Source organism: Myotis yumanensis, unplaced genomic scaffold (genome assembly GCF_028538775.1).
Source record: "Myotis yumanensis isolate MYYU_CA2020_CCGP unplaced genomic scaffold, mMyoYum1.0.hap1 SCAF_4, whole genome shotgun sequence".
Lineage (NCBI taxonomy): Eukaryota > Metazoa > Chordata > Mammalia > Chiroptera > Vespertilionidae > Myotis > Myotis yumanensis.
Window position 1 is genome coordinate 79403990 of NW_027223755.1, and position 27996 is coordinate 79431985.

The following is a 27996-nucleotide window of genomic DNA, read 5'->3' on the forward strand; positions in this document are numbered from 1 at the left end:
AATAGGCGTCGGAGCCCAAGTTCCGAGAATGCACCCTTCTCGTCCGGGAGGCGGGCGCTTTGCAGGCTGTGGCGAGATGGGGAGGGAACGAGAAGGGGGCACGCACAGTCTTCGCGGCCAGGATCTCTGCGGGCCAATGGCAGAGGCCTAACGTCTCCAGGCAGTAGGGTGTGGCATTGGCGGCTACCGCAAGTAGAGGCCGTCTAATGTCGGGCCAATCAGAGTGAGGAGGTGGGAGGAGACTAGCCAATCAGTGTGCAGGATAGGCGAGGCTTGGGGCTGAGGAGTCTCGCGCGGTCGCCGCGGGCTCCCCAGCTTCTGTCAGGGGAGTCTGGAGTGCGGAGGCGACTGAGGAGGCGGGAAGGCGGTAGTGGTTGAAAGGGAAGGGGCGATCGCTGATTTGCTGGGAGGAAGTCCGAGGGAGTGGGCAGTCATGGTGATGGCGGCGAAGAAGGGCCCGGGGCCGGGCGGCGGGGTCGGCGGGGGAAAGACGGAGGCGGAGGCGGCTTCGGAGGTGTGGTGTCGCCGGGTGCGGGAGCTGGGCGGCTGCAGCCAGGCCGGGAACCGCCACTGCTTCGAGTGCGCCCAGCGCGGCGTCACCTACGTGGACATCACCGTGGGCAGCTTCGTCTGCACCACCTGCTCCGGCCTCCTGTGAGTGGACTGGCGCGGGGGGAAGGGGTGGCCGCGAAGGAGTGGCGGGGAGTCGGCGTGAAGGCCGGCGAAGGGACGGAGCCGAGGTGGGGGGGGTGGCGGGGAGGCATGGGGACGCGGCGGATGTGGTGAGAGAGCCCTCTGTGCAGAGGTGTCGTGGGGAAAGGGAAGGGGCAGCCGAGGCCAGACCCACGATTGGAGTCGCGGTGCGGGGGGAAGGAAGGACGCAGGCGAGGAAGGGAGACACTCCCTACGGGAGGCAAGGAGAACCGAAAGTGGGGATGGATGGTTGAAGAGAACTGAGGGGAGGCGGCTCCAGATGTAAAAGGCTGGAGAATGACATAACCCTTGAAAGGGAACTTCTTGTACCCGGAGGACAAAAAGGAAAGAGTAGGGCAAACTGGGCTCAAGATGAAGGAGCACCTGTCTTCCTTCTGGCTTGTGGCCGTCCTGGAGTGGGAGATGGAGAAACCGAGTTAAAGTAGGCTATTAACCCAGGGTGAGAGCACAGGGATAGTGGCAGGTAAGGGTCCAGTTCAAGTGTCCAGGTGCAGATCCTCATCTTGCAGGGCTTTGAAATGCCACCCAGAAGTAGGTATCTTACAGATCTAAGTGATGATGAGAGCTGATGGGTTGCCCTGTTAGAGAGCTCAGCTTTTCCAACTTTTCCAAAGGCTTGTAGATCTGGATGAGCCATCCTTATGTGTAATAATTTATGTCTTTAAGCTCCTTGTTGCCATGGCTTGATCCTAGTAGTAACATCTTGCACCTCTTTCTAGACCGAGGGAGAGAGGAGAATGGTTGTATAATCTGATTCGCTATCCTTGGCACTAGCACTGTATTTGGCCATGCCTGAGCTAATTTAGAACCACAGTTCTAGCCCAGATTTCTGGTTATATAGTAAGTTTCTCTCCACCCCCTCCCCCGCTTAGGGAATTGTTTGGTTAGATTAACATTTGATACCAAGACTGTATCTCTATTTTTTATCTAGGCATTTATTATTACTGTTTTTTAGTATTGTTTTAATACATTAGTTTGTTTGGTTATTGGTTTCATTTTTAACAAGGAGTGCTTTCCTTGTTTCTTCTTAACACCTTTAGGAGCCAAGGAGAGAGCAGTATTGTTCTTGCTTGACAGATGGGAAAACTGAAGCAAAGAGAGGCTTAGTAATTTATCCAATGCCGTGCGGGGCTTGCTGTTTTCAGCATTTGTTGTTTGATATTAGTTATGATCATGGCAGATCAGAAATAAGGATCCAGGTCTTCTAAGATACAGTTTAGGATAACTTCTATATTCAGTTTTTACCTCCTTTGCCAAACTGCTATGTTCTGATCAATCTCACTTGGGTGTTGTGAGAAAGGACTTGACTTTGGTCTAAGTAAAAGCCACTGTGGCTCTTAGGATAATGATTTAGAATCCAAATGGAAATGTGTCAAAAGCTGTGGTCGAAATGAAAGTGAAGCAAATGATAGAAACTAGAGATTAGGACAAGTACTCTGACGAGAGAAGGAGCAAAATTTAGAAATATTTATAGCATAAAGTAGAAAGAGAGCAGATTCCTGAAGACCTTGTTATGAAAAGGAAAATCTGATTATAGAGTCCGGAAAAAAGTAAAGAAAAGCAGAAGGTTAAAATTGTTGATATTAGGTCCTAGGAAGAAAATGCTAAGAAACGGTGTTAATTCATTCCCATGGTTAGCTGTGATGGAATGAAAGATAAAACCCTGGAAGTGCTGACATCGTTATCATAATTTTATAGATCTTGGTTTAAAGTGTCCCACAGACAACATTTCCCTTTTATAATGAATATCCTTCAATCAGGACAGAAGGAGGGGCAAGGGATCTGGGACACATTAAAAACCTGGTTTCTTTTGCTGGAAAAGTTAACTCCCTAAATATCAGTGCGAAATTTGCAAAACTTGACCACTTTCTCCAGTGGTCATTATTGTTGATCCCATTAATGAAAAGTCAAATGACTGATCTGGAGAGACACTGGGTGGAGGTGAGTATGGCATAAGGGTTGATTAATAGAAAAGTACCCCAAGAGGCCTGGCTCTGTCTAAGGCAGGGGTGGGGACTGTCCAGCCCTCAGGCCATATATAAGGCCCATGAAATAATTGGGTCTGATCCTGCCAAGGCATTAGAGGTTAGTTAATTAAATGTTTGACCAAATATAGCAGGCTAATTTTTAAGCTGATAATTTTGTATGGCCCTCGAATGATGTTATAAATATCCAAATGGCCCTTGGCAGAAAAAGGGTTCCCCACCCCCTTGGTCTAAGGTGTATATTCCTCAGACTAGGGCTTATCTATCTATCTATCTATCATCTTTTTTTTTTTTTTTTTTTTTTTTGAGGTCAGTCTCTATGTGGACTCCACTTTCCATCCTTGGTTATCAGGGTTCTCTCCCGCTACTCTTCAGTTGACTCTTCAGGATGGTTTTTCTGTATTTTAGTTGTAACTCCCATTTGGTCCTGGGAACATGTCAGTTAGCTTCCACTTATTCTGGCCCCATTTTGGAATCTCTAGGGCTTAGTTTTTTAGGAACTTAAGTTCCAATGGGAACAAATGGTAGGAATCTACTAGCTCTTTTTTTTTTTTTTTTTTAGGGTTTTTTTTTTTTTTTTTTTTTAGTTTTAAAATATTCTAGAAAGGACATTTTTGCCAAGTATTTTGGTAAAGCATTATGAGAATCACTCCGAGTGATTCTTGAAGTGGTAGACTTTAGGGAACATAAGCTAGGCCAACCCTATGTTAGCAGGAAGTCACAGTAGAGTGAAGGGTCAAAAAGGGGCTGGGTCACTAAATGAAACTGAACTGAAGACATGTTGAGGTTATAAAGAAAGATATATCAGATGAAATTCTATAAGAAAGCTTTAGTTTCCTTGACTGTGATTATCTGCCTGGGTTCCAGTGGTACTTCTCATTTGCTAATTGGAGTTCTAATTAGCATGGACTAGAGCAAGGCATATAAACCTTTTAAAGGTGTCTTAACAGACTACTACCTGTGCCCTCTGATGTGGGAAGGGCTGGGAGCTGGTGGTGGCCAGAGGCAGAATGTGTGAGATGGAGCATACTTATTGCATTCTGCAGAGTGAGGGATGGAGCACACACAATCCAGCAGGCAATGGAGAGGCATGGCTCCACAGTGACACATACACAAGTTAACACCATAAATCCACATGGTTGATTGCCCATAGATTAGGATTTTTGTGGTAGTGAAAATTGTGGACTGTAAATACATAATTAAATATATAATTGCAGGTAGTGATAAATGTTATGGAGTTAAATAAAGCTCAGCATGGGCCAGAGAGTGGTGGGAACTCATATTGACGTATGATGATAAAAAGAGATGAAATATTCTTTGTTAAAATGAAGAGGAACCCTGGCCAGTGTCACTCAGTGGTTAGAGTGTTGGTCCACGCAATGAAGTGTCGAGGATTTGATTCCCAATCCAGGGTACATATCTGGGTTGCAGCTTTGATCCCCACCCTGGTCTCAGGGCAGTTGGGGAAGCAACCAATCAATGTGTCCCTTTCACATCGATGTTTCTCTCTCTCCCTCTTCTTCCCTTCCACTCTCTCTAAAAAGCAGTGGAAAAAATATCCTCCGGTGAGGATTAACAACAACAAAAAATGAAGAGGATATTGAGGGCGAAATTGAAGTACCATACTCAACACCATCTCCAGAGAAAGGAGACAGCAGAATTGGCTTGGTATTTTGAAAGACAGTTTTCTGTTGAGGGTGTTACAAATATGTTTACCTCTTAGAGCAGCGGTTCTCAACCTGTGGGTCGAGACCCTTTTGGGGGTCGAACGACCCTTTCACAGGGGTTGCCTAAGACCATTGGAAAACATATATAATTACATATGGTTTTTGTGATTCATCACTATGCTTTAATTATGTTCAATTTGTAACAATGAAATTGGGGGTCACCACAACATGAGGAACTGTATTAAAGGGTCGTGGCATTAGGAAGGTTGAGAACCACTGTCTTAGAGGGATGGAGTATTCTGGGGGCAGTAAGAAGAATAACCAGTTACAAGCTGGCTGAATTGGCTGATGTAGCAAGGTTGACTGTTCCAGCCAAAGTTGAATTTCCCAAGATCTGAAGAAAAATTCAGATTTTAGTATTGGTGGGTGGGTGATGACTAAGCATTCATCTCTGCACATGTGAGCTCATTCTCACTATCTCTTGTTAATGAGAAATACTTTCTCAGCTGTAGCAAAAACCCACAGTGTTGGTGTGAGGGCCTGAGAGAGAGAGGCTGTTTCTGCTGTTTCTAAATTTACATACATACTACCACAATTGTAGGTCCCAAATTTGACCTAGTTTTTATTCATTGGTTTTATTCATTGGTTTTCTTCCAATACCTAATTTCCTTAACTTGGTATAGATCTTTTTAATTTGCCCATGTTTGTATGGAAATAATATAATAATTAATAAAAATACAAAAATAAGCTGTATTCTAAATCTACTTTTGCCCCACCCTGTACAGGTACATGTGTTAGTTTGTTTATTTTTCTGACTCTTCTACCAAAGGATGAACCTGCTATTTGAAGCTAGGTTGGGGTAAAAATCGCTGTTAAAAAGGATTTCTAAAGCAGAGCCTTCGATGTTCTTCCTTGTTCTGGTTTGCTTGCTTGCCTCGATGAATAAACCCCTTTTCTGTAAAAAGAAAGCATGGTGAGGCCTAAAATGTCATTGACATCAGGGATGGGCACTACCTTTGATACCCAGTTTTTCCAGCAAAGTATGTGACATGCTTCCCTGACATGACTGTTTGGGTCCATCGTTTAAGCCAGGGGTCCTCAAACTACGGCCCGCGGGCCACATGCAAATACAAATATTGTATTTGTTCCCATTTTGTTTTTTTACTTCAAAATAAGATATGTGCAGTGTGCATAGGAGTTTGTTCGTAGTTTTTTTTTAAACTATAGTCCGGCCCTTCAACGGTCTGAGGGACAGTGAACTGGCCCCCTGTTTAAAAAGTTTGAGGACCGCTGGTTTAAGCCATTGTCCTTCAAGTCTCAGTGGATACTTGTCTTTTCTACTTCTGCACAACTTTACTCTGATGATGGGATTGAGTCAGGATTAAGGTGGACAGAGCTCTGGGCTGGGTGTCAAGAGATGTGCTTGATAGCTCTTTATTTGTGACAAGTTTTACCCTCTGTCACGTATTTTCCCTGTCTGGTTTGTTAGTGGTGGCTCCTAGTTGAAGCACTTTTTATCTCCACGAAGGGAAAGGTGTTTGTTAATAATTCAATACGTTTCCATCGGTCCGGGTTGGAGAGATAGACACGCACCTTGCCCTTATTTTAGTCCCATTCCTCCATCCCCTCCCACCTCACCTTTCATATTCTCCTCTGCTGGGCGGAGGTGGACAGAGTTTCACTAAATTACAGACTTAAGCACTTTATCATATGAGGCCCTTGGACAACTTAAAAAACCCCTAAGAAAATAAGTTACCAAAAAAAGAGAAGAAAGGAAAAAATTGTAAAAGGATTAGCATTGAGCCTGAAGAGGAAGGCAGCTGATAATATCAGGATTCTAGTGACTACAAGAGAGGACAGCTGTTATCATTGTCACTGAGGAACAACAACAGGAAATGGCTTGAAGCAGGGGAATTTAGATTAGGAAGAAGTTTCCTAAAATTAGTGAATTTGACCCTGGAACAGTATAATAGGGATACTCCCTATTAGGGACTCTTCTTGATGATGTTTGGGTTCAAGGTAAGGATTAAACTGGTGCGCTAACCCCTGCTTAGGCTAAGAAATACAAACTGGGGTGTACAAATTTGAACACAAATATTCAGAGGTAAGGAATTCCCAAGTTCAGATTTGGCACAAATGAAAGCACTTGGGTGCTGGGTGTAACTGTTTTTTTCCATTGTTGACCTGGCAGAACCTTCTCATCTGAGCAGCTGAGCAGGTTTGAGGCTTTTATGAAGCAAGCTAGAAGCAAAATATGGGCCAGTTTGAGGGTGATGACCACAGAGAAACAAAAGGTGTGGTATCTAGAAACATTAGGGTGCTTAATAGAGGGAGGGGAGAGAAAGGCTAAGAGAGAGAATTGGGCAGACTTTAGTATCTCTGCAAATTGCTTCACTTGCAGAGTAATTCAGAGTACTTTAAAGATTGAGTACTTCAAATGTTACTTAGGTTCATTTTGGGGAAAAGGAAACTGAAGTGGAAAAAGACTTTATGATTGGGCTCAAGGCTTGCATCCTAATAATGTACTTGCTTTCAACTGGAAAAACCTGCACTATTCTGGGCAAATAAATTTATCTCTATATTTCTCCCAGCACCTCCTGGTTAGAAATAACAGAAGGGTACTTCCTTCTAGTTCTCACTTCTTTTGGGGAGAACCTGAGAGTTAATTTGGGGAGACTACATCCAAGTTGGAGAGTTGGGTCTGTTTAATTCTAGGTCAGTGACTCACATCTGACCCTCTGGATGACCCTGGTATGTACCCAAGGGAAAGCAATACTCCTAGACAACAGTGTCATCTACTGGGAGGGGAGGGGCTCTTTTTCTAAATTGCTTCTCTCAGCCAGCAATGGCTTCTATGATTCAGAAACAAATTCTGACTCATAGGCCATGGAACTAGTCCTTCTGGGCGGCAGAATGTTGTGTTACCTTATAGAGAACTCTCTCTGCCCCTATACTGTGGCTCTGGTTATAGTACATAAGCCAATGTATAGACATTTAGGTCAAAGCAATGGTTGTTATGCTTTGGAAACATCCTATTCCGTCAGATTCATTTGGCCCAACGAATCTAAATCAGTTTCTCTGCCTTCCCTTTATCCTGTCTCATCCTTCCTCCCCCTCAAAAAAAAAAAAAAAAAAAAACACCTCTAGTTCAAGCTTAGTCATAGAAAGTACTGTTGAGTTGGCATGGCTCAGTGGTTGAGGGTCAACCTATGAACTAGGAGGTCACAGTTAGATTTCCCGGTCAGGGCATGGGGCAGGGCAACATGCCCAAGTTACAGGCTCAATCCCCAATGAGGGTGTGCAAAAGGCAGCTAATCAATGAATCTCTCTCGTCATTGATGTTTCTATCTCTCCATCTTCCTATTTGAAATCAATCAAAAATAATTTTTTTAAAGAAAGTTTTGTTGTTCTAAGCATCTCCTCTAGATTGATACATGGGTCAAGTCCCTTCCCCTCCCCCTACAAGAAAGCACACCTCCCTGTTTATACTTTGCTAACAGTTCCTGATTCTTCTTTCCGGAATTGTCAGGGACCTTTGTGTGATAGGCTTAGAATCTGTTTTTCAAGTGTAAACATAATATATTTTTACTTTTCCCCTGATACCATTTATCTTCCTTCCTCCACTACCGCATCATGGTGCTAATTCTCCCTGATCCAGCTGTGTGCCTAAATTACACCCTACTGTGTTGAGAAGTACTCTTGTCCAGGCTCCTTGGTTCCTTCTTATAAGCCAGCAGTCCAGTGATTGAGGACCGGGGTCTATAATTTTTGTTTCCCTCAAAGTGCCTATCACAATGCCTTGTGTTTTGGCAAAGTAAATATTTGTTAGTGGGAGGTGAAGAAGAGGACCAGGATCACCAGGTCAGAGAGGTCTGCTCTGGCTAGACCTCAGAAAGGTTTGGTATTCTGAGAGGGAAGGGACTAGTTGTTAAGGTGAGAAAGGGCAAGGGAAGGAGTATAGAAGTAAGCTGTCTGAACTTCAAAACGAAACAAAACAAAACCATTAGTAAGAGAGGCTTCAGGAGAGAAAACTGGAATATCTCTGAAATGTGATCAGAAGAGAGACTTCAGGGCAGATCAAGTTTAAGAGCTATTGTTTGACATGTAGTAACAAAGCCTGGCTTCTGGTTCTCCCTGCTATTATCTTTCCTCATTGATATTGCTTGTTTTTTAAAGGAGTATTTTCAGACTCTACTGAAAAGTCTAGCAGCAGAATTACTGAAAGTGCCCTCAGTTGTAGCCTCCAATGTAGCCTCCAATGTCCTGTCCTTTGTTAGAATCCGCAATCAGGAATTGAGCATCCAAAAGGAGCCTACCCTTTACTGTTCATTCTGTACTGTGTCATCTGTCCTCCCTCCCTGCCCCCACCATCTTCACTTACACTAACCCAAACACTGCCGTTCTCCCAGCCTTGGCAGGAGCATCTTTATTCTGTGTGTGCACCTGTAAGCATGAATGTGTTGTCCCCACCTTTTTCTAGGATTTCCATTTGGTAAATTTTGTTACCTCTTCCTTCTCCCTTTGCTTCCCTGAGGGCATCAACCAGGACCCTATTCTAGAGTTACAGTGCTTTTATTTTCACATCTTGATTCACTCACTTTTTCCAGGAGAGTAAAAGTTTGAAGATTTCTCATCATTTAGACTGTCTTTCCTGAATGTGCCTGTGGTCTTTCATTCCTGATCCCAGGGTCTAGTTTATTTGTTTTGGTTTAGCCAGTTATGTTTTATTCTGATGAGGGCAGTAGGTCTAGACCAGAGTCAAGCTTAAGGTCTAAGGAACCTGCTTGGCTTAGCCTCAAGTTTCCCATTAGAACACTGGAGGCAGTTGGGTGTGGGGGGGTAGGGGGGAGGGGGCGGCTCCCAAGGAGTTAACCCAGAGCTTGCACAAAAGCATTCACATGCCAATCTCATATCTCATTGTTGAACCTGATTTCCTCCTGCTTCATTGAAAGATCTAGAAATGAGAAAATCCAGAATATTTCTTTTCCCAGAGATTTCTTCCTGAAAGAGAGGGACCCTCTCTGTTTCTACTACCATGCCAAACTTCTGTGTAGACACGAGGAGCAGCAGCTAGCCTAGGGACTCTGTTTTTTTGTCTTTAAATCTTATCTTTGTTAGTATTAATCAGGAATTATCATGGGCCTTTATTTTAGTCTTCCCTTGTTCTTGAGAAATATGTGGGCTCTGGGACCTTGAGGATGTGCTGTAGGTCTCGAACAACGATAAAACAGGAAATGGGAAGTGGTTGCACATCTGAGTTCCCAGAAGTACCCCCTCAGCTGAACACTGAACTGCTGGGGTCTGAGCCAAGATAGAGGAGGTCTCTGGAGGGGCAGTCTCTGCCTTCCTCACTCTGTCGTCCTTGTCTCTTATTAGAAGCCTCCAAAACATTCTTGCTTCCTTCCTTTCTTTGAATTAGGAAGTAGCTCAGGAAGGAAGTTCTACTTGAGGCTAATTTATGTGTTGTTTTATCCTTTCTCCCTTCCTCCCCTCCCATAAACAGACCTGCAGCGCTAACTGCATTATACTTCGCTTTCTTTCTATTTCTCTAGGAGAGGCCTGAACCCCCCTCATCGAGTCAAATCCATCTCCATGACAACTTTCACTGAGCCTGAAGTAGTATTCCTGCAATCCCGTGGAAACGAGGTAAGCAGTCACTGATGGAGTATTACAGGCTAATAGTTGCCCTATCTGCTGGAGAGCTTTGTCTTAAGATTATAGAAAAACCCTTCAGTTTTTTTCTAGTCGAGTTTTCTTATTTTTTAGAATATAAGATATCTTGCCTTATGTATATTTACAGATCTCAGTTATACAAATTGTGGTTTGTAGGCCCCTTGTTGGAGGAATCAGGGAAAGAAGCAAAATCTCTGCAGAAGGTTGTCCTTGGGCACTTGAGGGGGAAAATGGTTAGAGTTTCACCTTGATGAGCATTTAGAGTTGACTGGGCCTGCCCCTCTCATTAAGATCTCCTGGAGCTGACTTGAGCCTTAGCAACCCAGGTTTAAGTCCATGTCATTTACTTGAAAGTGAGTTAAACCCCTTCCTCAGCTAAATCTGCTGGTAGGAAGATGCCATTCTTGGTGTTAGCAGTACACCTAGCTTACAACTGATTGGCTTACTTGGAGGGTGCAAACAAGGGCCTCTGGAGGGTGTTCTAGAAACCACAGCTCTGAAAATTGCCCCTGACCTCACCCCCATCCAAATTTAGTTCCCATAATTCTCATGGCCCTCTAATCCTCCTAAATAATAAAAGCGTAATATGCAAATCGACTGAACTGCAGAACAACCCGTCGCTATGACGCGCACTGACCACCAGGGGCAGACGCTCAATGCAGGAGCTGCTCCCTGATGGTCAGTGCACTCCCACAGGGGGAGCACCGCTCAGCCAGAAAAGAAGCCAGGCTCACAGGTGGCGAGCGCAGCATCGGAGGTGGGAGTCTCTCCCGCCTCCACTGCAGGCGGATGATAAGGAGTGAGGGGTCCTGGACTGTGAGAGGGCACAGGCCGGGCTGAGGGACCCACCACCCCCAGTGCACAAATCTCATGCACCGGGCCTCTAGTTTCTTTTATAATATTTGTCACAGTATATAATTATAAGTTTATTTATTTATTTTTTATTTAAAGCATGACCTCCCCATTAGATGACAGCTCTGTGAGGACAGGGCATCATGTCTTCACACTGTGTCCATGCTCAGTAGATATTTATTGATGAATAAACTGGAAGTGGAATCATTCCCCTTTCATGCTTTCTGCCCCAACTCCTCTGTCACCTAACTCCATTCCTTTAGGTTTGCAGGAAGATTTGGCTGGGTCTCTTTGATGCTCGGACATCTTTAATACCAGATTCCAGGGATCCTCAGAAAGTGAAGGAGTTTCTCCAGGAAAAATATGAGAAGAAGAGATGGTAAGGAGGAAGAAAGAGATTGAAATGAAGACATGTGTCCAATACATACTTCATCTGATAGTCCAGATTCTAGAGTTGAATTGGGGCTTCTCTCAAAAGCTAGACTTGGGTTGAGTCTGTTTCACTCAGATTTGGTTAGGGCTAAATTCTGCCTTCAAAATAATAAAGCTACATGGAAAGATAACTTGTTCTTAGTCACTAACCTTGCAGCTTTGATGTCCCCTCTTTTGGGAAGATGGTAGACTAACTGGAGGGGGAGCTAGGCCTGTGGGAGTGGGGGTCAGTTTTTATAGCTCACCTGATTTTATATATGTCCTATAAAATTTTTTGCTTTTAGCCCATCATTTCATTCATGGTTTGTATGTTTGTTGTTTTCTGGAAGAGGAAAACAGCGTCTCTGTTCTCCCCTCCCTTTTCTTTCCCGAGGTGTCACTTCTTATTGTTTGATTTTTGGGCATGAGAATGTTGGGAGTAACTATAGGGTTGAGAAGAGAATGCAAGGAGATGGGTGTGGTACATAAAGCAGCACTTTGGATTCCCCCCTGGGGGTGTCCTCACAAGAAAGAAGATTCTTCCAGAATAGAGACCAAACACACTGTAGTGAGAGGGATTTTATAAAAAGTAACAGGACCTGGCAGGAGAGGTTTTGAGCTCTTAGAAGATGAGGTGGCAGAAAGTTTAAGTATGAAACTGAGAATCTGAAGAAATACCCAGAAATAAAAGGAGGGACCTTGAGTAGGAAGCTGGAAAATAGGATCACCTATTCATCAGCGTTATTGCAGATGTTATACTTGAAACCCAGATGGTTTGACGTCAGAAAGAGGAAGGAATAATAGGCATAAGCCAGAGGAAACTGAACGTCCTGCAGAAAAAAAAGAGCATCTGACAGTAAAGGGGAACCTCAAGATAGGCAGAACTTTGCTTTGTTGCTAAATTCCTTTCAGTTCAAAAAAGAAAATTAGGAGAAAATGAAAAAGGATTTTGGCTGCTATAACCTGTGTTTTTCCAAGCATCTAAGGCAGCTGTGGGCAAACTACGGCCTGCGGGCCGGATCCGGCCCGTTTGAAATGAATAAAACTAAAAAAAAAAAAAGACCGTACCCTTTTATGTAATGATGTTTACTTTGAATTTATATTAGTTCACACAAACACTCCATCCATGCTTTTGTTCCGGCCCTCCGGTCCAGTTTAAGAACCCATTGTGGCCCTCGAGTCAAAAAGTTTGCCCACCCCTGACCTAAGGTGAGCGTGGTCAAGGTTTTACCCCTCTCCTTTCAACCTAATATTCTTTCTCGAAGGTATGTCCCCCCAGATCAAGTCAAGGGGCCCACTTACACCAAAGGCAGTGCCTCCACCCCTATCCAGGGCTCCATCCCGGAAGGGAAGCCTCTGCGTACACTTCTGGGGGATCCTGTGTCGTCTCTTTCAGCTGATGCCTCCACCTCTAGCCAGGTAACTCTCAGATCTGCCCTTCACGGTTACTTTGGAATTTGGGAGACAGGAGTATCAGTTTCCTAAATCTCCTGGACTTAGTAGACAACAGTTCAGGAGCTGTGAGTTGGTTCTCAGCCCTGCTGTTACCTATGTCTTGCATCTGTCACCTTGGACTCATATCTTTTGGAAGAAAGAACCAACAGGAAGTGGTATTTAGGGAAGTCAGAGTATGAACTCCAAACCTGACCATTCCTCCAAGGAAACACAGAAGGGGCCGGGACTCAGCTTCAAGCACCTGGGAAAGATGAGGAGGTAACAGCTCCAGGGGCACTGTTGGGCAATATCCCTGTATATCTCAGAGTTACCGTGACTAGTATGCTCTAAAAATGTGTGGTTCTGGGAGCTGGTGTACTGAGAAGACAGAGGAATTAGGTATGAGAGAAGCTAAGGCAGTTTCTGCCCAGGAATCCTCTCAGTTGAGAGCAGTTTCTTGCTGTCCTTTCCCTCCACTTGCGTATCTGGGGGTCACCTGGGGAGCCCTGCAGGGGCTGGCATTTCTGGGATTCCAAGTGCTATATGTAATGTCTTCTCCAAGTCTGTTAGCCAGTCTCAGGCTCGGATATCTCAGCCCCGGAGCGCTCAGCCACCTCCCCACTCCTCGGTCAAGAAAGCCAGTACTGACCTGCTGGCTGACATTGGTGGAGACCCCTTTGCTGCTCCCCAGACAGTACCATCATTTGCTGCATTCCCAGCCTTTGGGGGTAAGTGGAACTTGGGATAAGAACCTTACTACAACATATGTACCCTTAACACAAAAAATTCACTTCCCCGTGGGGACCAGATTTTACTTGGCCCTAGCTGTCTTCAAATGAACAAACGTGATGGTAATTCCGAAGCCTCAAGGCTGGGAGGATTGGGGTCAGAGGGGTACCAGGGATTATGTTTGGGAGTTGGGGCTCCTGGCATGTTCTTTTAGAACACTGGAAATAGATTTTTTATTACTTTCACTCTATTAAAATGGGAGCAGGGGGACTATCGTGTTCCATATACCCTAACGTCTTCCCAAAGATCAGCAATAGCCAATAATAGAGTTGAATAAGGTGGTATCTAGTTCCCCTTTTTGCTTTTCAAGCCCCTTTCTCCCCCAGAAAATAATTTTCCCCACATGATTCTGCTCAAACTAGACCCTGACAAAAATGTTAATGCCTCATGGAGTAAGGATAAAAAGGTGATGGGAGTGAAGTTAGAGCCTCTGAGATCCCCTTTCCCTCACCTGTGTCTAGCTCTCTGCCAAAAGCCCCTGCATCTCCCCCTGAAAAGGATCCTGTGGAAAGGCAGATGCCCCATCGGGTGACCTTTGAAGGCCTTTAGAATTAGTGTATATTATTCTATTATTATTCCATTATTCTAGTTAGTGTATATTACTGTATATTAATATACATTTTATCTATATAACTTTTGTATTCCCTTAACCTATAGGCCAGACACCTTCCCATGGGGGCTTTGCCAACTTCGATGCCTTTGGCAGTAGCCCCAGCTCTTCTGCATTTGGAAGCATTCCTCTGGCTCGCCAAACCCCGTTTCAGGCCCAGCCAACAGCCACAGGTAAACTCGGCCTCACCGGTGGTTTCCTTTCTCCCAGCTGCATCCAGCTGTTCACATCCATACATCACCTTTCATTCACATCTGCACCAGCCTAAAGAATTGTGCAAAGGATATAAAGAGAAGCTCTAGGAAAGGCTGAGAGGATTCTGATGAGATAATTTTTGTGATGAAGAGGGGGCTCTATTGTTCTATTTTTATTTATTTTTTATTCAGAGAGGAAGGAAGAGGGAGAGAGAGAGAAACATCAATGATGAAAATCATTTATCAGCTGCCTCCTGCACACCCCCTACTGGGGATCAAGCCCAAAACCCAGGCATGTGCCCTTGACCGGAATTGAACCCAGGGCCCTTCAGTCCGAAGGCCAACGCTCTATACACTGAGCCAAACCAGCTAGGGTTATTGTTCTTTTTTGTTGTTGTTGTTCTATTTTTTAATGGAAGGGAAATGGCTAAAATTTCAGCAGGAGCTATGCAGGTTGTGCACTAGGAGATTTCTGACTGGGAAGTATGAGAGACCTGAGTCCTAGAAAAATTGAGAAAGGACATGACCTTTCCTCTAGAGTGCTCCATTGTCTGTGTTGCAAAATGCCCAAAGGGATGGGTCAAAGTCCAAGGCAGTCTCCAGAAGTCCTCACCCATCCCTCTTAGAGCAGAAGCCTGTAAACCCTATGTTGTGTAGTTTATGTGATACAATTGAAAGAGAGTCTAAAGATTGCCAGCGGTTCTCAACCTGTGGGTCGCGACCCCTGAAAATACATCCTGCATATCAGATATTTACATTACGATTCATAACAGTAGCAAAATTACAGTTATGAAGTAGCAATGAAAATAATTTTATGGTTGGGGGTCACCACAACATGTGGAACTCATGTATTCAAGGGTCTCGGCATTAGGAAGGTTGAGAACCATTGCAGCATTCAGCTTCTCCCTAAGTGCCCAGGCCTCGAGTCTACAGAGTGGACTCCCTTAGGACATCCTTGGATGCGGGAGGGCAGCTGGAGTGCTGTAAAGAGCAGATGCCTGAGGAAAGCCAGTGACTTACGCTCTTTTTCTTTCTCCCACCTTCCTACCCTTTCCCTCCTAAACCCTCATTGCCAGCCAGTGGGATGCTGACTGGAAGTTACAGCTTTGGTAAGTTACCCTGCCTACCCTATAGGCACCCAAGTTAGGAGCTTACCTCAGGTCCTCTGATCCTAGAGTTTTTAGGTCTGGAAGGAACTCTTCAAATTTAGCCATTCTCCAGATGAGACAGTTCAATAGTTTCCCTATTCGTGCAACCCACAGAATGGCAGGCCTCGACCCTGGGCCCAGGCTTCCTGACTCTTGTTCTGCCCAAAGCCTTCCCACTGTGACACTGAACTGGCCACTTGCTTTTGTTTTTATTTTATTTTCATACTTTTGAATGGGACAAGAAGAGACATTTTTATATTGATAAAAGTTTTAAAAAGTAAGTTTAACTGACAGGGTAACCTTGAAATTCATAAAGCAATAACTATTAAATAATTAAAATTTAATAAACCAACAGAGAGGGAGGCTATAACAGACTCTCACAAATTAATAGATAAAGTAGACAGACAGTTAAGGAAGGAAGCCAACCATTTGAGTAACACTTTAACAAGTTTGACCTAATAAATATAAATAGAATTTTGTAAACAAAAGGCAGAATATATAGTATTTGCAAACATAGAACTATTTTACAATTTGGGAAATTTGTAGGGGGCAACAAAATCTCCATAAATACTAACAAATAGAGATTACACAGGTCACATTCTATATGATAAAAGATGTCCTAAATAAAACTTAAAGGCATGGAACAGGGAGGAGATACTTACAACCTGGAAGATAGACAGAAAGCTAATAGCCATAATGTGTTTTATAAAACACCTATAAATAAGAAAGAATAGGATAATGGACAAAGGATATAAGCAGATAATACCCAGAAAAAATATGAAAATGTCTTTGACCTAACTAATCAGATGCAAATTAGGATAAAATATTCATTTTTGACATTATATTAGCAAAAATTTTAAAGATTGATAATGGCCAATATTTTGTGGGGAAATGGGCCCTTTCTTTAAAAAATTGATTTCAGAAAGAGGAAGGAGAGGGAGAGAGGAATAGAAACTTCAGTAATGAGAGAGAATCATTGATCGGCTGTCTCCTGCACATTCCCTGTTGGGGGTCAAGTTTGTGCCCTGTCCGGGAATCAAACCATGACCTCCTGGTTCATAGGCCGACACTCAACCACTGAGCCACACCAGCCAGGCAAATGGGCCCTTTTGTGAGCTGTTGGTAAGAATGTAAATTGGTACAGGAGTATTCAGGTTAGCAAGAGGAAAGTGTTCTTGGGATTTAGAGCTCTAAAGGAAACAGTCTATACAAGGTTATTATAAATTGGTCTGTTCAGAAATGCATTCCTAGCACAGTTGATTGTTTTAAATATTTTAAAGGAGAAAAAGAAGGTATTAGCCCTGGAACCATTCCTGGCTGAAACAGGAATGAAACTTTTGTTCAGTGTCTGACCATCTCAAAATGCAGAGTCTGCAGCCATATCCAGAGCCAACCAGCATTTATGACGCTCTTGTCATTGCCAGAAGCATCCTCAGATTATCTCCAGGAGGAATGAAAGATTTCCCCATTTTGCAGGAGAGAAAACTGGCTCAACTTGATTAGTGACTTGGCCAAAATTGAATAGCTGATAAGTGGCAGATTCCATTCACTTTGTACCACATCATGATCATGAGGTTGCTTCTGTGAGTGTGATATAAAAGAACTATTGGGCCCAGCTGGTGTGTCTCAGTAGTTGAGTGTCAACCTATGAACCAGGAAGGAGGTCAAGGTTTGATTCCCAGTCAGGGCACGTGTCCCATTCCGGGCTTGATTCCCCAGTAGGGGGCGAGCAAGAAGCAGCCAATCAATGATTCTCTCCCATCATTGATGAATCAGTCTCTTTCTCCATCTCCCTTTCTCTCTGAAATCAATAAAAAAAATATTTTTAAAAGAACTATTGGACCCTAGCTGGTTTGGTTCAGTGGATAGAGCGTTGGCCTGTGAGCTGAAGAGTCCCGGGTTCGATTCTGGTCAAGGGCACATGCCCAGGTTGCAGGCTCGATCCCCATTAGGGGGCATGTAGGAAGCCCCCAACCGATGATTCTCTCTCATCATTGATGTTTCTCTCTCTCTCTCTCTCTCTCTCTCTCTCTCTCTCTCTCTCTGTCTTCCTCTCTGAAATCAATTTAAAAAAAAACCACAACTATTGGGTATGAAGTAGGAAGATGTTGGTGAGAGGTGGGTATTTCTTCTGACAAGCCTTGTTGTATTTTTATATTTCTAAGAGGGAGTATGGAGAGGGGAGGTTTCTAAAACTGCAGTTTTCCCTGAAACTGCTCCAGAAGTGAGGCTCTGGAAGTATATTAGAAGCAAACCCAAGCACAGATACCCTAGCTGTGGCCTCCTTTCTGAGAATGTGCTCTTTTTAAGGTGTTCACTTCAAGTAAGGGCCAGTTCTGCCCTCTGCTGTCCACCAGGAGACACACAACACTGCTTGCAGATGGAACCACAGCCCTTCTCCCAGCCCGGGAGGACAGAGGACCTGGTCCTCACTGAGGGGAGTTCCCTGACATGAAGGCCCAGAGCAGGACTGAAGAGTCTGATCTAAGGGAGCTGTGTTCGCTCAGAAATTCCATGTACCCTGAGTCAATCAGGCAAGGGAAGGACCTGGGGCTGGAAAATCAGAAGGTCCAACACCACCCTGCTGGGTTTCCAGCCTTCTTCATGGCTTATGGAGTGGAGAGGATTGAAGCCCAAGAATGTGCAGTGGCCTTACAGCCTAGCACTTGTTCCTGTAGGAAGTCCGGGGGTTGGGGGAGAAGAGTGGCCAGGAGAGCACTGTCTGTTAAGTGCTGGCACCCTCGAAGCAGCCCGTCTTTGCAGTAGCAGGCACTGGGCACCTGTCTTACCTGCTAGATTCTCAGCTTCTCCAGGTTAGAGCCTGGTCACCATCAGTTAAGCTCATGCCTAGTACAGTGAAGATACCCTTAAACAAGCTTTTGGAGGAATACAGCTAAACCTTTAGAAAAGAAAAAGCATGGAGATTTAAATTACAGTTCTGGGCATTCAGGAAAAAAACAAAACTTGATTGACAAAACAGGATGAGGTTTGAAGGAGCCAGGGAGCAACACAGATTGGAGAACCAGCTTGGCTTTGCCATTTCCTTCCTTGTATCCTTTCTTTATTTTTTCCTTTCCCTTCTTTTTCCTCTCGTCTCTGAGAGGAAAAGTATCTTCCATTGTGAAGGATCCCTCTCACCGTTTCCCACTTTCTGCAGGGCTTTGTCACATCAGCTTTATCTGAATAACACTTCTACTTCATTTCCCTGTGCTGGCCTATTCCCTTTTCCCCACAATATGCTTAAAGTTTCCCATTCTACAGAATGTTTCCACAGCCTTACCCATGCTAGTCTCTTGTCACAACTCCTCTCCACAGCCATATCTCTGGGAAGAGAAGCAGATGGCCTTCATTTACTCATTTTTTACTGTCCTGCTTCTCTCTCTCTTTTTTTTTTTTTTACAGATTTTATGGCATAATATATATACTGTTGTGCACCTTGATTTTTTAAACTTTATTAGATCTTTTTTTATCCATACATTAACAGCTTCCTCATTTTTTATATGTATATATCATAATTTATTTAATCAGCCCCCTGTTGGTGAATATTTAGGATGATTCAGTCTTTTGCTGTTAAACAGTGCTGCAGTTAACCCTGTATGTCATGTTTGTGCGTGCAAGTTATATCTGTAAGAAAATTCCTGGCAGTGGAATTGATTCTAGTAGTATTTTTATTTATTACTATAAATATGTCAAGTGCTCTGAAGGAAAAGAACAAGGTGCTCTGAGGAAAATCAGGATCGAATTCACATTAGTGCATCAGGAAAGGCTAAAGACATGGTTTTGTTAAGCCCAAAGGGTGAGTAGGAGTTCGCAGGCCAAGGTCATGGGAAGGGCCTCTTGTTCAAGGCAGAGGCAGAGCATGTAAAAAGGCTGGAGCTGAGGGTCTAGGGAGGGTCTTCTTCACTTGTGTTCCTGTTCTGAGCCAGCCATTGTATGTTTCCTTTAAGACTCTGTCTTGCTTCTCTGACCCTACAGATCATTTCTTAAATCATATGTTATAATACCTCACATTTGTGTTATATTTTAGATTTTAAAACACTTAGAGGGTCTTTACAGCTACCCTGTGAGATGGTGAGAAAAAAATGGAGAATGAAATAGTTTGCTATAATCACAATGGTAGCAAGTGGTACAGCCACAAGTAGAATCCAGTTCTTCTTACTTTACCTATTCAAATAGTCATTGTTTGTTTGTTTGTTTATTTGAGAGAGAGAGACATCCAGTTGTTGCTTCACCCATCTGCACATTCATTGATTGATTCCTATATGTGCCCTAACATGGGTTTGCCTTAGGGAATCGAACCCATGGTGTTTGGGGACCATGCTCTAACCAATAAACACACTTTGCAGATACTATGCAAAGTGTGTTTCCCTTCAGGAATGAGTCTTCCAGCACTCATAAAAATAAAACTTTTTTCATTTGTAGCCTTTTTATACCCTCACAACAGCCCAGAATGGATGACAGATGATATGTAGACACATAGATAAAGAGGCTTTCAGAAAATGACAGGGCCTTAGACCTCTTCCTGTGAGACGAGATTGCTCGGGATTTCCAGGACTCTTACTCTGCAGGCTGTTTTGTAAAACTCCCACATGGGGCTTGTCCTCTGCTTTTTCTTTTTATTTACTTATTTATTTTTAAATATATTTTATTGATTTTTTACAGAGAGGAAGGGAGAGGAATAGAGAGTTAGAAACATCGATCAGCTGCCTCCTGCACACTCCCCACTGGGGACGTGCCCGCAACCAAGGTACATGCCCTTGACACCGGAATCAAACCTGGGACCCTTAAGTCCGCAGGCTGACGCTCTATCCACTGAGCCAAACCGGTCAGGGCTGCTTTTTCTTTTTAGATGTGAACCCCAGGGAGGGCAGGAGAACCCTGCAGTTGGCTCTGCCCAGTGAGCAGTGTCTCTAAGCCCTAATCTAAGCTCATAGCATCAGGGTGGCTTCCCAAAAAAACAAGTGGCTCCGATGGGAGTGCTGATGGCTGGAGATTTATGCTCATCACCTCCAGTGCCATCTCATGAGATTCTCCCAAGTGTCCTTGGACCTTTCACAGCTCTTCCCCCACCCTCTCTACCTGCCCTTCATATGATTTATCCATAAGTGGAAATGCTGGTTTGAGTAAATTACAGTCTCTTGGGAAAAATGGAAAGTGTAAGTCAAGTCACCATCCCTCCCGCTCTAGGAGAAAGCTGCTTTTCTCTCAGCGGTGGCGGCTTTGAGCACTAGGAAGATTGAGAGCCTAGTATCACATGGCCTGGAATTCTCAGTGGGAGACAAGTCCTCCTGAACTGGGTGATTGTGGGAGGACTGGGCTGGCTCAGAGAACCCAGGTGGTGCCTCTCATGTGATCACTCCACTCCTCCACTGAACCCCATCTTCTCCTGCCCTTTCCATCTTGTCTCCAGCCCAACACTCCCTGTTTTATTTCCTATGACTTACCAGGGAGCAGCCAGGTGACTCCATTTGGTGCCGCCTCTCTTGCACCTGCCAGTCAGCCCAACAGCCTCACAGATATGGGCGGCCTCCTGGGACCTGGGGCATCAGCTGGAGGTATCCCTAGCAGGTAGGCGCAGACATGGGTTTGCCTTAGGGCAGGAGAGTGGGCCAAGAAACCCTGGCCTTGCTTTTCCCAGCCCACTCAACTCCTCCTGTCTGGCAGTACTGGGTGTGCCATCTCCTAGTCCAGCGGTTCTCAACCTGTGGGTCACGACCCCTTTGGCGATCGAACGACCTTTCACAGGGGTCGCCTAAGACCATCCTGCATATCAGATATTTACATTACGATTCATAACAGTAGCAACATTACAGTTAAGAAGTAGCAACGAAAATAATTTTATGGTTGGGTCACAACATGAGGAACTGTACTTAAAGGGCCAGAAGGTTGAGAACCACTGTCCTAGTCCCTTGCCCAACTTATCGCCTTGGTCCTGGAAGCTGTGCATGCTGACCTCTCTCCCCGCATTGCAGCATCTTTGGGATGACCAGCCAGGTCCCCACATTCCAGTCGGCCACCACTGGCGGAGGTGGCAGCACAGGGCTTGCCTTTGGAGGTGAGTCTTGCCGGTGAAGACCCAGGGAGGGGATCCAAGTCCTAGAGGGAATTGGGAACTCTGGACAGGGGTGGGTGGAATGGAGAGAAGAGTTAAAGGAGTGCTAATTGTCACAATATTAAGCAAATGGGGGAAAAAAATAACCATCTTTTTTTCTCATCTCTACTCCATTCCACCCTGAGCAGCCTTCACCAACCCTTTCACAGCATCTGCCGCTCACCCTCAGCTGCCTTCCACAAACCCATTCCAGCCCAATGGCTTGGCCACAGGTAAGCCTTCCAGACTGTCCCCTGTCTCCGTATCTCACAGCACCAATTTCTCTCCCCTCACCCCTCCTCGCACACTGTTAGGAGCAGCAGGCAGCCTCAGCTGGCAGTTGTGGTTTCCCAAACTAGTCCCCCTGACCACCCTGCCCCAGCCCAGGCCAGACCCATTTTAGTGGGCAAAAAGTAGAAGCACCCAGGTTACAGAATCAGAATTTCAGAATTAGAGACATAGACTGCTGTTTACCTGCATCAGTTCTAAGGTTGTTTTAGTGTTGACTGATAATGGCAGTGATTCCTCTTTCTCCAACCCTCTGTGTCCGAAGGTGAGCCACCTGAAATCATGACCCTATTCCCTGCCCTCATCAGCCAGAGTGGTATGGTCTCCTCTCACCCTGCTCCTCCTCAGCCTCTGCTTTCTTTCTTCATGCACTACCATCCCTTTTTTTGTTCTTAAAAACCTTGAGGCACGAAGAGAGAATAATAACAACAGCTTCCAGTGGTGTGGCATGTGGCAGGCCCAGCGCTAAGTGCTTTACATCTGTTATTTCATTTTCACAGTGGCCCCAGGAGATAGGTACTGCCCCATTTTAGAAATGAGATAACTGAGGCACGGAAAGGGCTGATCATTAGCTCTTTATTTATGCAGTTTAATAGGTAGCCTACAGCTGCCCCCAGTTCTGTGTAGTGTTCATGTTCTCCATGCCACAAGCCATGTGGGCAGGACGCAGGCAGGTTTGATATCTTGCATGGAAGCTGAAGAGTTCTCTGGCTCATTCAGGGTACTTCTGCTGGGTACCTCTGGTTAGGGAAAAACTCCATTCTATTTTCCCATCTTGGAAGGATTTAGGAAGAACTGTTCTCCAGCCTATGTTCCAGACATTCACCTGAGCCTCATGTCCCTCACTCCACAGGACCTGGCTTTGGGATGAGCAGTGCTGGACCTGGCTTCTCCCAGACAGTGCCACCCACCGGGGCCTTTGCCACCACCTTCCCACCACCAGTGTTCTCCCTGCAGACCTCGATGCCTCAGCACCAGAATGGTAAAGGATTCAGACCTCACCCTCCTTCCTCACCCCCCATTACCCACCCCCAGCGACTGTGTGTGTGTGTGTGTGTGTGTACGCACGTGCGCAAATGCGTATGCACACGTGTTACACACGCCCACAGGTATATTAGGGAGCCAGACGTGCAAGCTAATTCCATTTGGGACTATAGGGGAGGAATCAGGGCAGCACCAGACCTGCCTGTGTACTCTGACTGCTCCATACGTTTATTCCCGTCTTTAGCAAGGCCCCCTCTCACTGCGCACCTGGGAGATAGCTGTGCCTGCCCTGCAGGGAGGGAGACAGCGCAGGTCAGCACCAGCATGAGGGCCAGGGTTCATGTCTGCTGAGTTTTTGCTCTTGCTTCCCAGGATCTTCCTTCAGTGACTTAGGACCAGCCAAGCTGGAGCAGAGGCCACTCAGCCAGCCAGGGGGCATCTCCACCAATCCCTTCATGGTGAGTGCCCCAGTCCATGGTGTGGGGCATGGCCTCTCACTCTGGGTCTTGGGGACAGAATCCTTCTAGAAGAGGGTGATGTGGGGTGGAACTTAGACCCCTTCCTCATAAAGTTCTGCCTTGTCCAAGCCAGGGATGAGGGGGGTAGTTGATGGGCCTCAGTTCTTCTCTGCCCTGTCATCTCCCCCCAACACCCACCCCCTCCACTTGGCTCTTAGCTCCTTCGAGTTCCCACTCTCCTCAGCGCAGTCATGTTAAGGGAGGAAGGAAGCCTGCCCTGCATTTCTTCTGTGGCCTCCAGCTTTTCTTCTTTAATCTAACAATTTGTTGTTGTTTCTTTCCAGACTGGATCTTCATCAAGCCCATTTGCCTCCAAACCTCCCACCACCAACCCTTTCTTGTAGCACTGTGTCCTGGGAGCGGGGGGGCCTCTTCCCTGCTCTCTGGGGCCCTTCTACTCCCTGCAGCTCTGGTGACCACTTGCCTGTGGCATTTCTGTGGGTCCGGGACCAGAGTGGGCCTTGTTGTGCAGGGTAGGGGTCTTGGAGATGGAGGTGCTAATGCTTTGCTTGGAGCTTGCATATAAAAGGGCAGCTTCCTCCCTTCTTCCGTCCAGCCCCCACCCAGGCAGGAGGCCCAGGAGAGAAGGCAGGGCCTGGCTTAGAGGAGCAATAGTGTTTTATTTCTCAAATGATTAATTACAATGACAGTAACCCCCCTCCTCTCCTGCCCTCAGCATACACAGTGCTCCCTTTGTCCCCAACCCCATGGGCAGAGGAAGCTGTGGGCAAAGGCTGACCAGGTTGCCCTGGGGGAACCCTTCCCCATGTCCAGCTTTCCAACACTGTTCTCGTGGACAGAAGCACAGTGGGAAGAGTACCGGCAAGGTGGGCTGAGGTGCAGTGTTAACGTGGGACAGTGACCAGACAGGCTGAGAGGCGCTGCGGGACCAGAGTGCCCTTGTGCCCTGGCTTGGGCCAGCACACCCTTTTCTCCATGGATTTTGCTTCCCCAGCTCTCTCCCTCATCCTGGACACTCAGAATGACTAGTTTTACCTACATACTTAGACATGTCCAACTCCTGTCAAGCACTTTAGTTAGTTGTGGTGTCATGTTTGGATACCAGTGTTTTATATTTATATAGAGAGAATTTTCTAATATAGCCTATTATATATATACACAGAGAGAAAGAGAGATAGAGATACAAGCAGCCATTCTCCCTCTCCCAGACAGCTCTTGTACATGGGGAATGGGATGTATCCCCATCTGTGCCTCAACCAGCAAAGCCAGAGCCCCAGAGTGTAGGGGGAGGGCAGCCACATGTTCTGAGCACCCCAGAGCCTGGGCTTTTCCAGGGAAAGGCTTTGTGCAATTGGCTACTTTTTTTCCTTTCTTTTTTCCATGTACCTCCCTGGCCCCCAAATCTCTGCACCAAAGCTGTTAATAGGCAATGTTGGAAAAGAACTGCATTTGAAAGAAAAAGAAAATGGCACTCGGTCTTGTTTGGGGCCAGCTTGAGTGCCCTCACATCACTCAACATGACTGCCTGGGTTGGTGTTCATGTCGCCTGCGTTTCTCCGATGCTGCCTGCTGTTGGCCAAGGACAGCTGGCCCAGGACAGGACTCCTTGCCCACAGAGCCAGCTCCTGTCTGATCTGGAGTCCCCTGTTAGCAATGGGAGGGAGCAAGGCAGGAGAAGGGCTGCCTCTACTAGGGACAGGAGAGAGGTGGCTGTCAACCACTCCCAGGTGCATTCCAGCCCCTCCCCAGACTGTTTCCCCCTGAGGGTGTGTGGCAACAGCCTTGGTGTCTGTCTGTGTGGTGACAAGACAGACAGCTTGGGTTAAACACTGACGGAGGCCAGGCACAGCACTCAGCCTTGCCGTCAGAAGAGGCTCCTCCCTTTTCCAGGTTGCCCAGGAACTCTTGGCCCTTTAGCTGTTCGTTCTTGGGATTTCTCTGGGTTTTTCTACCCAGTTACCTTTAACATTGTAACAGCAAGAAGAAACGGGTTGGGTTATCACTTTATTTACTTGGAAGATTTTTATGAAAGTACCTCCAGCTGCTGCCATTTGCCCAGCCAGGATGGCTTCCCAACCTTCCCACCCATCCTGTCTTGTGTCTATTTTCATTCTCCCAGCCTCCCCTCCTTCCATCTCCTGGTGGGATCTCCCAGGGTGGGCCACCATCCTTTCCCCCCTGGATTTATCATCTTCTGTCTGTTTCCTTTTAGTATTTTTCTGTTACCCTTGATTATCTCTCTGCCCTTCCTCCTGTCTCTTTAGCATTCCCTTTGCTTAGAGCCAGGGAAGGGCGCCAGGAGGCTGGTATCTGTTGCCGTGTAGGAGGGAAAGGAGCCTTTCTTACTTTTCCCCAGCTCCCCCACCCCTCCTTTCCTAAGCAAAAATACTGCGGTTTGGAGGTGAGATTTAAAGAACCAGGAGCTGCAGTGATTCTTACTGCATGTTGCAGTCACACGCCTGCTGTTCCCCAGGGATCTCCTTACTGCGTGGCGCCTGGGCCCAGGACCTCCCTGCAGTACCTTCTCCCTGCCTCCCAGTCACTCTGTCCAGTAAGGACTCCAGCCAGCTCACTGGCCAGAGCTGGTTGACCAGTCAGAAGTTATACTGGGTCAGCCTCAGACCCCAGGGCAGAAAAGTCAAGAGTTCCCCAGGCACAAGCCAAGACTAGGACTGCAGCTGCCTCTCTTGGCAGCTTGGCTTCCTCTCTCCAGGTGAGTGGCAAAGAATAGAAAAATCCCTCGCCTGATAGAAAATGTCTAAATGACTGAGCTGTTTGTCCTGCCCTAACCCCTGGGGCAATCCTGCATGGCTCTGCCTAGGTAGTTGCAAATCTGAACCCCAGTGCGCACACACCGTGGGGCTGGAGGGACTCAGAATGTGGCAATCCCATCCCTCCATCCCATGGCTGTCCTGCACCTGGCAGAGGGATGCACAGGTGGACCCCTGTGGTTGGGAGAAGTGTTCTCACCCAGCAGAGCTGAGGTTCTGCCATTTCCTGTCCCCAGGGAGCAACTCAAGTTACCAGGGCAACAGGCTAGAATAAGTCTTGTCTGGGTAAGGACAAGGGCAGTGTTGCTAGGGCAACTGATTAGGCCAGTTTGACTCCAGGCTCTTTCTGTACCCAGCAGGCTAAATCACCTGGCATTGATAACCAACCCATCTACCACCACTACTTGCCCAGAACCCAGGCACTGAGATCCCTGCTGCTTCCTGCTTTATCTTTACCCACCATTTAAGGTGATCTAGAGCTGCTCTCTGACAGCAGCTGTGATTTCCCAGGACCGGGGTGTTGCAGGGTGGCTTGGTTGATGGGGAGTGGAAAGGAGTAGGTATGACGAGACTCTCCTGTGGGTAGTTTCAAGTCAGACCTGTGGGAAAAGGCTCCAGGCCAGGGGCACAGCGGGTAGGCCCCATGGGTGCCCTCCTCTTTAGCAGCACCCAGACTGGGAAAGGGAGGGCCGGAACAAAAGCCATCTCCAAGGACAATTGGATGATCACAGGAGGGGGAGGGGAAGAAGGGAGGGGAGGAGTGTGTTGGAGTCACTGTGCTCTGAAAACTGATAAAGTGTAAATGCTTAATGTTTGACCTTGATTTCGGTGACCTAGGGCAGGGAGAGGCTATGGGTAGACCAAATCCATGACTATGACCCTGGCCCCCATATTCTCTCCGCCCACCCCGAACTTGGGCCTCACTGCGGTGCTGCAGGCACCTCGAGGGAGGTGCCCTATCACAGTGTAACCCATTGTTCCTGCAGATGGCTTTTTTGTCCCTGCCACTTTGCACATTGGCATCTGGCACATAGATGAAGGCCACACTAGGGACTATGGCCTTGAACATACTGTTTTGGTGGCGACTTACAGACCCACATACCTGCCTCTCCCTGTCCCCAGTGCACAGCCTGAGCTGCCAGCACCTCTCCTGCGTATTGATGGGGCTTTGCTGAGGGGGGAGGGGCACTTGGAAGTGGGCCTGGGCACCACCTGCCTGCTGGCTGGATGCCCACCCTCAGGATGCTGCTTGGCTCCCATATCCCACTCCCAGTATCACCCTTAAAAGGTGTTTAGGGTACCAGCTAGCTTCCATGCGTCCTGCACCTTTGGCTCTTCTAGTACTCCAGTCCCTCTTTCCAGGCCGGGGAAATGGAAACGCTCTACTCTCCCTGCTCAGGCTGTCCGGGCCCTTGGACTAGTCAGAAAAAGAATCAGGTTCCCTTGCTCAGTACTCTTGTTACATCTTTTCCTGACTGTGCTCCTCCCCAAACACCATCTTTAATGGAGGCTACACTTGCCCTCTTCCCCCCCCCCTCCCCTCAGCTCCTCGATTTAGGTATCTTACGTTCCATGAGAGTGATATCATGAGGTCTTCTAAGGCCCCCATTGGTGTCAACTGCTGGTTTGTCCTGTAGAGTGTGCACTGACCAGTGCCGTCTTTCCCCAAGATAGCTGGTCCATGGAAGATCAGAAGTGAGTTGTAAAAATGTTTGAATTCCAGTGCTGGCCTGGTAGCTCAGTTGGTTAGCGCATCCTCTGATCCGAAGTTGCGGGTTTGATCCCCAATCAGGGTACATATAAGAATCAACCAATGAATGCATGAATAAGTGGGACAACAAATCGATGTTTTTCTCCCTCTCTCTAAAATCAATTACAAAATTAAATGTCTGAATTCCAACCCCAT

General features: G+C 46.3%; 1 protein-coding gene across 3 annotated transcripts; it reads left to right on the forward strand.

The window, feature by feature from the left end:
• Positions 1-207: 207 nt before the first annotated feature.
• Positions 208-27990, forward strand: AGFG2 (ArfGAP with FG repeats 2). 3 transcript variants are annotated; one of them, XM_070412677.1, is made up of 13 exons: positions 209-654; positions 9919-10012; positions 11155-11270; positions 12568-12721; positions 13299-13464; positions 14183-14308; positions 15406-15438; positions 20925-21045; positions 21450-21532; positions 21718-21801; positions 22710-22838; positions 23213-23298; positions 23643-27990. In XM_070412677.1, the coding sequence occupies exons 1-13, from the start codon at positions 434-436 to the stop codon at positions 23700-23702; spliced, it is 1473 nt and encodes a 490-aa protein (XP_070268778.1). In that variant the 5' UTR covers positions 209-433; the 3' UTR covers positions 23703-27990. The 3 variants fall into 3 exon arrangements, with proteins under 3 accessions (XP_070268780.1, XP_070268778.1, XP_070268781.1); XM_070412680.1 differs by lacking the exon at positions 209-654 and adding an exon at positions 3831-4367; XM_070412679.1 differs by lacking the exon at positions 15406-15438 and having other exon boundaries at positions 208-654.
• The last annotated feature ends 6 nt before the right edge of the window (positions 27991-27996 follow it).

Bases quoted from the DNA above. Each gene is read 5' to 3' on its own strand.
- AGFG2 (XM_070412677.1), top strand. From the start codon at position 434: ATGGTGATGGCGGCGAAGAAGGGCCCGGGGCCGGGCGGCGGGGTCGGC. The intron at 12,722-13,298 runs GTAACTCTCAGA...GTCTTCTCCAAG, and splicing joins ATGCCTCCACCTCTAGCCAG to TCTGTTAGCCAGTCTCAGGC. The intron at 14,309-15,405 runs GTAAACTCGGCC...CCTCATTGCCAG, and splicing joins GGCCCAGCCAACAGCCACAG to CCAGTGGGATGCTGACTGGA.